Below are 12,124 nucleotides of genomic sequence, written 5' to 3'. Positions count from 1 at the left end.
GGAGCTGTAGCTGCCAGCCTACGCCAGAGCCACAGCAACTCGGGACCCGAGCCGGGTCTGCAACCTACACCCACAGCTCATGGCAACGCCAGATCGTTAACGCACTGAGCAAGGGCAGGGACCAAACCCGCAACCTCATGGTTCCTAGTTGGATTCGTTAACCACTGCGCCACAACGGGAACTCCTGAAGTGACTCTTTCAATGTTAATCCTAAAATGGAAAGAAGATTAAAGTCCCAAGACTACATTGACAAAAGAAAAAAAAAAAAAAAAGTAAGTCAATTGTAAGATGGGAACTTTCTCACTTGGCAGGCCCTGTATAATGAGAATAAAAGCTGAACAGGCAGCTTCACGTCCAGAAATAATCAAATGTCCTCATATGACTTATGTGATTCCCTGGTTCTGCAGTTCTGTAGTCTTTGCTATTGCTATTACTTAAATCCATCTTCTGGAATTCTAGGGCTAATCATTGCCCTAAGCAGAGGTGTTACAGGAGCTGGACTCAGAAAAGATGAATCTTAACCTCAGACCACACTTAAAATATATGTAAACCTAAAACTTGCCATTTTAATCATGTTTAAATATACAATTCAGTGGCATTAATTACAGTCACGAGGCTGTGCAATCATCACTACCATTTATTTCTTTTTTTAAAATTTTAGCTCAATGAATTTTATTACATTTATAATTGAACAACAATCATCACAAACCAATTTTATAGCATTTCCATCCCAAACTCCCAGCCCATTTCCCCCCCCCCCATCCTGTCTCCTTTGGAAGTCATAAGTTTTTCAGTCTGTGAGTCAGTGTCTCTTCTGCAAAGAAGTTCACTGTGTCCTTTTTTTAGATTTCACTTGTAAGTGATAGCATATGACAGTGTCTCACTGGCTGAGTAACTTCACTTAACGTAATAATTTCTAGATCCATCCATGTTGCTGCAAATGCATTATTTCTTTCCTTTTAATGGCTGAGTAATATTCCATTGTGTATATGTACCCCATTTTCTGTATCCTCTCCTCTGTTGATGGGCATTTAGGTTGTTTCCATGTCTTGGCTATTGTATATTGTGTTGCAGTGAACATTGGTGTACATGTATCTTTTCAAGCCATGGTTTTCTCTGGACAGTTGCCCAGGATTACTACCATCTATTTCTAAAATTTCTTTTTTTATCATCCTCAGTAGAAATGCTCTCAGTCAACACATTTTTTATTTCTCAAAACAATACATGTCCACAGTTAAAAGCTACAGTCTCTCTCCTCACCACTTTCCAACTCTCCAGTCCAAGTCCAAGTGGTGCCAGAGACACAATTTCTCACTCTTCTCCCACTCTCTCTATACAAGGCTCCTTCTACTTTTTCATTCATCAAGTGTCTATTGACTTCATGTCCTCCCAGATTAGGTTTAGCTCTATTTCATCTCATCTCCCTCTCCTCTTCCTCCTAATGTAGCTATAGTTTAGTCTCTCTGTTGCTTACCTTTCTAACCTAATACTATCCTAACTCTCTTAATATCTGCTTCAGCTAAGCGCTGTATAGTTTGAGACCCTAATTTGCAAGATGAGGATATTACCATCCTTATCTTTCCTTTATTCCATCTCACAACTTCAGTCATCTGTCCTTTAGTTTTACATTGTCATGTGGTTAATATTAATATTTCATTCTGTAATCAAAATTAAGACTTAGGTTCATTAACTCTAACACTGGAAATCGATGTAAATTATTTGTTAATTTGAATATGCAAATAGTATTTTTTTTTTAAGATCCAGAAACACCATAATTTTTAAAAACACTTTGTATCTCCAGGCATTTATTATTATTATTATTATCATTTGTCTTTTTGCCTTTTCTAGGGCCACTCCCATGGCATATAGTGGTTCTCAGGCTAGGGGTCTAATGGGAGCTATAGATGCTGGCCTACACCAGAGCCATAGCAACTCGGGATCTGAGCCTTGTCTGGGACCTACACCACAGCTCACAGCAGCGCCGGATGCTTAACCCACTGAGCAAGGCCAGGGATCGAACCTGCAACCTCATTGTTTCTAGTTGGATTCGTTAACCATTGAGCCACGACGAGAACTCCCAGGCATTTATTGTTGTCTTTTTAATTTTGTTACACTTTTTGCAAGCTGTACATCCTCATGTTCATCTGTTCTCTGGATCAAGTTAAGTGTTCTATCAAGTATTTCCTTTCCGCAGAGATTTTTCTCCTAGAGCCTCTGCCCCAGTAGTTCTATTGTTCAGCTGCGATCCTGTAATAATTGTTGTCTGGACACCACACCTTCCTTTTTCTTGGTCTACTCTTCTTTTTCTTTTTGTTGGAGCCTATGGCCAAGGAAATTCATAAGAAAGTGTTCTTGGGATGTACATTTTGTGAACTCTTGCATACTGGAAAATGTATTTATTGTATTCTCAGGTTTGATTGATAGTTTGCTTGGGTACGTAATTATAGACTGACAAGAATTTCTCTTTAGAACTGTGAAAACACATGGCTTCCTAGTTTTCTCTCATCCAAAGCTCTTGTTGAGAAGCCTGATGCCCTCTCGGGTCTTTGTAAATTACATATTCTATTTCCCTAACAGCTTTTGGGATCTTTTTATGACTGTCCTCAATTTTCACGTTGATATGCTTAAGTGTAGGTTGAGCGGTGGTGGTGGCCGTTGTAGGGTTTAATTTATAAACAAATTTTGAGGTCTGGGAAATTTAATTTATTCGGTTTTCAATTTTCCTTTTTCTTTCTCCTCTCTTTCTGAAACTCTATTAGTCAAATATTGGATCTTTTGGATTTTCTCATCTCTTCTACTTTTTTCTCATGTCTTGGAATGAATTTCTTGGAAATTTCTTTGACTTCTTTTTTTTTTTTTTTTTTTGTCTTTTTGCTATTTCTTTGGGCCGCTTCTGCGGCATATGGAGGTTCCCAGGCTAGGGGTCGAATCAGAGACGTAGCTGCCAGCCTACGCCACAGCTACAGCAACATGGGATCCGAGCCGAGTCTGCAACCTACACCACAGCTCACGGCAATGCCGGATCGTTAACCCACTGAGCAAGGGCAGGGACTGAACCCACCACCTCATGGTTCCTAGTCGGGTTCATTAACCACTGTGCCATGCTGGGAACTCCTAAACACAATTCTTTTTTTTTTTTGTCTTTTTGTCTTTTCTTCTGCCGCACTCATGGCATACGGAGGTTCCCAGGGTAGGGGTGGAATCATTGACTTCATTTTTTGACCTTAATAATGATTATTTTGTTCCTCCTGACATTAATATGTTTATTCCAAATATTTATTCTCTTCTATTGTTACTTCTTCATAGCATCCTGGTTTTGTTTTATAGAAACAACAGTTTTCAAGTAACTCAGAATACACTAATTGGAGGTATTAGCCTCTAATTATTATTATTTTATTATTATTCAATGAATTTATTACATTTATAGTTGTACAATGATCATCCAAATCCAATTTTATAGGATTTCCATCCCACAACCCCAGCGCATCCTCCCACCCCCCCAAACTGTCTCCTTTGGAAACCATAAGTTTTTCAAAGTCTGTGAGTCAGTATCCATTCTGCAAAGTGCATTGTGTCCTTTTTTCAGATTCCACATGTCAGTGAAAGCATTTGGTGTTGGTATCTCATTGTCTGACTGACTTCACTTAGCGTGATGATTTCTAGGTCCATCCATGTTGCTAAAAATTCTGGTATTTCGTTCCTTTTAATGGCTGAGTAATATTCCATTGTGTACATGTACCACATCTTCTGGATCCACTCCTCTGTCAATGGACATTTAGGTTGTTTCCATGTCTTGGCTATTGCATATAGTACTGCAATGAACACTGGAGTACATGTGTCTTTTTGAGTCATGGTTTTCTCTGGAGAGATGCCCAGAAGTGGGATTCCTGGATCAAATGGTAGTTCTATTTTTGGTTTTCTGAGGAATCTCCATACTGTTTTTCATAGTGGTTGCACCAATTTACAATCCCACCAACAGTGAAATAGGTTTCTTTTTTCTCCACACTCTCTCCAGCACTTATTGTTTGTAGACTTTTTGATGATAGCCATTCTGGCTGGTGTAAGGTGGTACCTCATAGTGGTTTTTATTTGCATTTCTCTAAAGATGAGTGTTGTTGAACATCTTTTCATGTGTTTTTTGGCCATCTGTATATCGTTGGAGAATTGTCTGTTTAGACCTTCTGCCCATTTTTGGATGGAGTTGTTTGTTTGTTTGTTTTGGTACTGAATGGTAGGAGGTGTTTATAAATTTTGGGGATTAATCCCTTGTCAGTTGATTCGTTTGCAAAGATTTTCTCCCTTTCTGTGGATTGTCTTTTCGTTTTGTTTAGGGTTTCCTTTGCTGTGTAGAAACTTTTAAGTTTCATTAAGTTCCATTTGTTTATTTTTGTTTTTACTGTCCGTACTCTAAGAGATGGATCTGAGAAGATGTTGCTGTTGTTTATGTCAGAGAGTGTTTGGCCTATGTTTTCCTCTAAGTGTTTTATAGTATCTAGCCTTATATCTAGGTTTTTAATCCATTTTGGCTTTATTTTTGTGTATGGTGTTAGGGAATGTTTTATTTCATTCTTTTACATGTGGCTGTCCAGTTTTCCCAGTACCACTTATTGAACAGGCTGTCTTTTCTCCATTGCATATTCTTGCCTCCTTTGTCATAGATGAGTTGGCTGTAGGTTTAATTCTGGGCTTTCTATCCTCTTCCACTGATCTATATGTCTGTCTTTGTGCCAGTACCATACAGTTTTGATGAGTGTTGCTTTGTAGTATAGTCTGAAGTCAGGGAGCCTGATTCCTCCAGCTCCATTTTTCTTTTTCAGGATATCATTGGCTATTCTGGGTCTTTTGTGTTTTCAAACAAACTTTAAAATATTTTGCTTGAAAAATGTCCTTATTAATTTGATACGGATTGCATTAAATCTGTAGCTTGCCTTGGGTAGTGTAGTCATTTTGATAATATTGACTCTTCCAATGCAAGAGCATCGTATGTCTTTCCATCTATTTGTGTCATCTTTGATTTCTTTCATCAGTGTCTTAGCCTCTAATTATTAATTAAGACCTTATCCTCTAATTTCTGCCTTGTGACTTTTCTTTTAATTCATATTTTATAAGTGAAATCTTCAGAGAAATATGGGGACAGTTCAGCATGAGAAAAGAATAAATTCCACAAACAAATAGAACTAATTTTATAGCCTTGGGCAAATAAATTTCCTTTAAAATTGAAGATAATTCAATGTTGTTAAATGTGTTATATATATATAAATATATGTTATATAACATTAAATGGTATGTGCTGAATTTATGGTATGTCTAATTTTTTCTCCTATATGTATTAACTTTTCAAAAATAACAATGCCCCACCCCCACCTCAGCATCTATGACGTGCATAAGGAATGTCACCAGATGGCGCCAATGCACTAGTTTCATGATTGGGATTTGTAAAGAGGATGCTTGACTTTCACATCTGTCTCAAGGTTTCTTGGTAAATTTGAGAGAATAAAATCTGAGAAGATATGTATCAGTAAATGAATCATAATTTTCTCTAGAAGACTATGATGAATTTTTAAATAGTACAATTTTCTTAGTCTTTACTAATTAATATGCATATACCAATGATAAAAATCAAAATGATATATCTTGGTAAAACAGTTAATTTTCAACACTGGATGTTACAATATATTGCTCTTAACATTTGGGAGGGAAAGAAATTAACATACAGGTACAAACTGGGGATTCACTAACTCAATACATTGAGTTTGAACTGTAAATTCACTTTGATCAAGAAAAATAATCAAACATATTACAATTTAAGTATAACACAATTAAAGAAAAGTCCACAAAATGGAAATGTACATCTCTGTGATGATGACAATTGCCTCATGTAACCCATGAAGTTTAACTTCTAGGACTCTGACCTCTGGAAATATCCCCAAAGGCAAACAGAGAGTTTATACAAGGGTATTCACATCTGCATATTTTATCATTGTTTGTATTTTTAAAATTTTTCTGTTTTTGGAGTTCCCGCTGTAGCACAACAGGATGGGGAGCACTGAGATGCAGGTTCGATCCCTAGCCTGCCACAGTGGGTTAAAGATCCAGTGTTGCCACAGCTGTGGCTTGGGTGGAACTCCGTATGCCCTGGTGTGTGTGGGGAGGGGCAAAAAAGGAAAAAAATTTTTTTTTCTATTTTCTTAAAATTTAATTTAAAAAATGTTTTTATCTGACCATAGCTCTGCTCTGGATAATTAAGGGAAAGACAGACCTAAAAGAAAAGAGGAAGCAGAGCTCTTTCCCCTGAAGCTGGGGCAATGGTGGAAGTAGGTGTGAAGACAGGGCAGTCAGTGGACACCATCCCTCCAAAGAGAGTGTGGGAAGGATCTGAAGGCGCTGTGAGAATGCATGAAGTGAGCACCAACAGGGGGATCAGAAGTTATCCAAGGACATGAAAGGACAGACTATATTCCTATCTGGGGACATGGACATCTGAAATCTTTAAATTTTTTTTTAAATGGAAATGTAGCCTTATTTTATACTTCCAGGATATTGAAGCCTGGATATGTTGCTTCATGACTTTTTTTCCAGAATCTCCTCCCACTTAGGGAGAACAGTTGACCTGTACGTATCTTGAATAACGAGATGAAATAAAATTATTGTGTGCATGGAATACAATATCAGAATGTTCTGTATCTCCTGCATGTTTTTTGTAAACTGTTGACTCTGTCCTTTGATCATGCCCCAGCTGTGCCCCAGGGGTTTCTCAAGGTCTCGCAGTAAGGTCGGGAGTTGTTATCATTTTACTTTTTTGGCCCTCAGGAGAAATAGAAGGCCTAGGGCAGATTCCAGGTCCAACATCATCGGGATTTTCCTGTGCACTAAACCCTGAGCACTGGCCGCAGGGGATGCCGATGGCATCAGGCTATTGAGGAACAGAAGGTATAAGGGTTGATGTGAGCATTTGAGTGTATCCAAAGAAGTTTTTCAGAACCTATTAAGAAGTTTATTTTGGTTTTAACAATGAGAAATAAATTGGTTAAAATAAAAAATTAAAACTCATAGTTCTTCCTTAAGCTTTTAAATTTAGCTTGAAATAGTATTATTCAATTTATAAATTCAGTCAATATTGACTGCATTTGGGCTATCCCACAAAGCTGTCTTGCATCCCATGGCTATAAATTATGAAGTGGTTATGATGGGTGCAGAGCGCTTAGAATCTCAGTTTGGGTCATGGCTTGGGGCTTAGAGAGCTGAAAGCTTGATGAAAAAGCTTCACTTCTGCCTGTAATAGTATCAAAATTAAGAAGGATCTTTTGAGGCTAATGAAGCATAAAGAATTTCTGAGATCCTTCAGACTCATAAATAGGTCAGAAATGCATCCTGAATTGTTATTCCCAACCTGAGAAGTATTTCTACTAATCTTTTTTTTTTTTTGTCTTTTTGGTAACACACCTGTGGTATATGGAGGGTCCCAGGCTAGGGGTCGAATCAGAGCTGTAGCCGCCGGCCTATACCACAGCCCCAGCAATGTGGGATCTGAGCCGAATCTGTGCCCTACACCAGGTTCACGGCAACTCTGGATCCTTACCCACCGAGCAAGCCCAGGGATCGAACCTGAGTTCTCATGGATATTAGTCTGGTTCATTAAACACTGAGCCACGGCAGGAACTCCTCTATTCTCTTCCTATTTGAATTTTTGGTTGCTCTTCCATGCCAGAGTATTTGAGGTAGAGAGTGCGGATTGGACAGCAGTTAGAAGAGGTTTTCTCTACTCATATGGAAACTTCCATGTGCCGCAGGTGCGGCCCTAAAAAGACTAAATAAATAAATAAAAAATAACAAACAACATTAACAATATTGACACAGGAATTTGTAAGGAATGTCTTTATTAAACAACCAAGGGCATGGGTATAAAGAAAATGAAAGTCTTGAATACACACATATATGTTGAACTACATACTCTTATATACGGGTACACAGAAAACCTTACATGAAACAGCCAACCTAAGTATAACCTCTAATGGCAAAGGTACCGAAAATAAATTTCGGGAACCAACAACAGCTTGGAAAAAATAAAGATATATGCAGTATGAAATTGCTTCTCCAACTCAAGTGCAAGGAAAGTGTGAATTTCTTTCCTGAATCAACATATCCTCATCAAAATCCCAACTCTCAAGGGTGAAGGCAAAATTTACCTAGTGCTGCACTTGCATATGGAAGTTCCCAGGGTAGGGGTCAGATCAGAGCCGCAGCTGTTGGCCTACACCACAGCCACTGCAAATCAGGATCTGAGCCTCGTCTGTGACTTACACCACAGCTCACAGCAATGCCAGATCCTTAACCCACTGAGCAATGCCAGGGATCAAACCTGCATCCTCATGGATACTAGTCAGATTCATTTCTGCTGGGCCACAGTGGGAACTCCTTAGCTTCTTTTTTTTCTTTTTTCCATTTTTAATTGTTTTAGAAGATTTTATATTTTCCCATTATATCTGATTTATAGCGTTGCAGATTTTTGGTGTATAGGTTCTTATTTTAGTTGTCTTCTATGTTTCCTTCCATAGGTAGAAAAGTCAACTTATCTGAATTTGTCCTAGGAAAACTGGACAGTTTCTGTGTGTGTGCCTGCGTGCGTGTGTATGCACAGGCTGATTGGCATCATCCATTTCTAATACTGTTATAAATTACCTGAATGTTGAACATAGTGCTGTTTTGTTCTCACCTTTCAGATGGATAAAAAATTTTAAATTTCCACTTCTTGGTTCATACCCAGAAAAACACAAAGCAAATACTAGAACAGCTCCTTGTACATTCATGCGCAAAGCAGCATTATTCACAATAGCCAAATGGTGGAAGCAACCTAAGATTTCAGCAGTGGATGAGTAAATAAACATGTGGTATATACATTGAATTGAATATTATTCAGCCTTCAAAAGGAAGGAAATTCTGGCATATGCTACCATGTGGATGACGCTAGAAGACACTATGCTAAGTGAAAAAAGCCAGCACAAAGGGACAAATAATTTTACCACATTGAAATAACATGAATGTGTGTCATCTCAAGGGACACAAATAGGAAAAAGAAATGGGAACGGGAATCCAGGTATGGATAGTATTCATCTGACTTGATTGGTGTTATTGAGGAGGGAGTGTTAATGGGCACAGGCAATACTCTTTTGAAATCGCAAAATGCATAAAGCAGAAGATGATAGGGTTTTTTTTTGTTTGTTTGTTTGCTTGCTTTTTAGGGCCACACCCTCGGCATATGGAGGTTCCCAGGCTAGGGGTTGAATCGGAGCTACAGCTGCTGGCCTAGGCCACAGCCACAGCCACGCCAGATGTGAGCTGGGTCTGCAAACTACAACACAATTCACGGCAACACCAGATCCTTAACCTGCTGAGCAAGGCCAGGGATAGAATCTGCAACCCCATGGTTTCTACTTGGATTCGTTTCTGCTGCACCACAATGGGAATTCCAGAAAATGACAGTTTTGATTTTTCTTATGGAGTCTAGTGGTTAGGGACCAGGATCTGGATTCCTTTCTTCCTTTTTTTTTTTTTTGCCACACCTATGGCATGTGGAAGTTCTTGAGCCAGGGTTCGAAAATGCACCACAGTTGTAGCCAGAGCCACAATAGTAATACCACCAGATCCTTAACCTGCTGAACCACCAGGGAACTCCCAGGAGCTAGATTTCATATGCAATATTAGATAAGAGAAGCAATCCATGGCAATAATTTTTGTTTTTTTCCATGACTCTATTTTTAGAATGTTCACAGATCAGATCATTTATGTGGAGAAAAGAAGAAATATTGTGCTTAGTTCATGCCTTAGGTATTGTACTATACAATACTCTCCTAAATGTATTTATTGTATGTTGTATAACCCCAAGATAGTTGAGGTGAACATGACCCCGATGAGATAGTCCACAGCACATACTCAGCAGAACTTCTTCAGCTGATGTCTAGAAGGTTGGCTTTTAGAGGATGTTGTGGTGATTCTCAAAAGTAATGTGTCATTCACTCAGACATGACAAGGAAAAGCCATGAGTTTCCTCATGAAGAGTGGTATCTAGAGGCTTGATTTTTCTGGTCTCCTCTCCTTAGTCAATGAATGGGGTCTGACAGCCATGCGCCCCAGGGTTTTAATTACATCAACTTATCAATAAATTCGGCCCTCAGCTCTGAATCTGAAGACTGAAAAGGAATGGGGAGGAGATGTACAGATTGGGTTGCAATGACACGTGCAGAAGTGATAGGCAACTTCCCCCCCCACTACTCCTTAGCCAATTTTGAGGAAGTTGTGGGGAATCACGATCAAAAGATATGAAGGAATTTTACAAAGAAAGAGAAGGTATTATCTAAACTGGACAGGTAGATTTCTTCTCTCATACTGAGTCTCCAGCCCCCTTGGGAAGTGGTCTATTCCCAGTTGAAGCCACAGCTACTGGAAAGTGAGAATAGGAATTGTGAATAAATAGGACTATACCAGCAAATGAGGAATTGTTTGTAGTTGGGTGAACAGTGATGTCTAAGTGAAAGCAAACATGTTGGGATCCACAAAAGTAACCCTGGAAAACTGGGAGCTCTCTTGTGGTGCACTGATTAAGGATCTGGCGTTGTCACTGCAGTGGCTCAGGTCACTGCTGTGATGTGGGTTCCATAGGCTGTGGGGGCAGCCAAACAAAGAAAAAAAAAGGAATGTTGGAAAATTGAAAGTATCTGGGAGAGTTTGCTAGTCTCAATATTCAAGTCTATCCTGAGATGTCTCTGATTAGAATCTGAACCTTCATGTTCCCATGAGCATTATGCTGTATGGAAAGAAGTGAACCAGTGGAATATCTAAAATCTAGCACCAGCAAGATGAATTTCGCCATTTCTCGGGGGGCTCCAAATTCTTTTTGTTTCAACTTGTGTCACAGAGGAAGATCAGTCCAAACCCAGAACCCCCACACAAACATACACTTTGCTATGTCAATGCACTTTATTATTTCTACTAAACTAGAGAATCACATGAATAGCACTTTGGAGCCCATTGCAGGCAACCATTGCCTGTTCCTCTTGGTGCTGCTCATCCTGTCACTGCAGTCATTTATCCTCATGACACATTCAAAATGTGCTGAACTGTGTGACCTGTTTGAAACCACATTTCAGAGCACTATCTGTTAATCTAGTTCTCCTGGCCCAGAAGGTAGATGATTAAAATCAAACAGTTTTGGCCCTAAAGGATCACTAAGGATAGGGTTCTATCATCTCGCTCTAACCTCTTAGAAAATATTCTTCTAGAATGGTGAGAAGCAAATCCATCTTAGTGGATGACACTTTATACCAGTATAATATCATTTACATGATTAGGAATAATATCTCCAATTTCATTTTCCCATTGACAAGTCAGAAGGACCAGTCCCTCCTTGTAAGTAGATTTGTACATACAGGTTGGCATTGTAATCCCACTTATTAACAAACAATGCACTGCTTTTATTATTTCCCTACCTCTGTGACATTTCCTAACATTATTTCTACATGGCACAAATAAATTGTAACAGATGTGTCGAATGCTCTCATATGATGCTTGGAGGAAGAAATGTTCTTTAACACAGAAGAACCTGTTGTGAACATTTTTCATCTTCATTTCTTCATTACAGTAGTCTTTATCAGCTAATGGTTTCCCATCACTACTAACAAGGACGCGCTTTTTAAATGATTCTCTGGTGGGTGGTTTTGTAGGCCCTACAGCATATAATTCTTCCATGTAATCGTAAAATTCTTCTTCTTTTGCTCCTGATATAGCATAGTCATCTGTCTTTAGGAACAGCAGTGGCCTCAGAAGCAGGAACAGCAGAAGTAGGGGCTGCGTGTTGATCAGAGTCCACATATTTTCCTGGAGGGAATGCAGAAGAGAAGGGGTCATGTTCCACTTTGAGGCTGTGTGCCTGCTTCTGTTGCTGTGTGGGGCCCACTCCTTTATCCTTTATCTCATCCTTCTCCTTTATCTATGAATAAAGATGGTTGTGGTTTCAGGCTTCTTAAAATCTGTGCGCACTCCAAAGTATACGCATTTTTGCCTTCACTCTATCTTATTACTTTCATGGATTTTTAACAATTTAAGCCTTTCATCCAACTGGAATTTATTT

The 12,124-nt window shown here is 39.0% G+C and overlaps 1 protein-coding gene across 1 annotated transcript; it reads right to left on the bottom strand.

Moving 5' to 3' along the window:
* Positions 1-11,313: 11,313 nt before the first annotated feature.
* On the bottom strand, positions 11,314-11,865 carry RNASE9 (ribonuclease A family member 9 (inactive)). The gene has a single exon (XM_021099320.2). It carries the CDS (start codon positions 11,863-11,865, stop codon positions 11,314-11,316), a length of 552 nt encoding a protein of 183 aa, XP_020954979.1.
* Positions 11,866-12,124: the final 259 nt, after the last annotated feature.

Source organism: Sus scrofa, chromosome 7 (assembly GCF_054392235.1).
Source record: "Sus scrofa isolate SSC_HxYL_T2T_F1_AM1 chromosome 7, Sscrofa_HxYL_maternal_Yorkshire_Landrace_v2.0, whole genome shotgun sequence".
Taxonomy (NCBI): Eukaryota; Metazoa; Chordata; class Mammalia; order Artiodactyla; family Suidae; genus Sus; species Sus scrofa.
Note: the sequence above shows the minus strand (reverse complement) of the source record. Positions and strands in the feature narration are given on the sequence as shown.

What these genes read in the sequence shown, in the direction of transcription:
- RNASE9 (XM_021099320.2), bottom strand. Translation starts at nt 11,865, where the DNA reads ATGTGGACTCTGATCAACACGCAGCCCCTACTTCTGCTGTTCCTGCTT.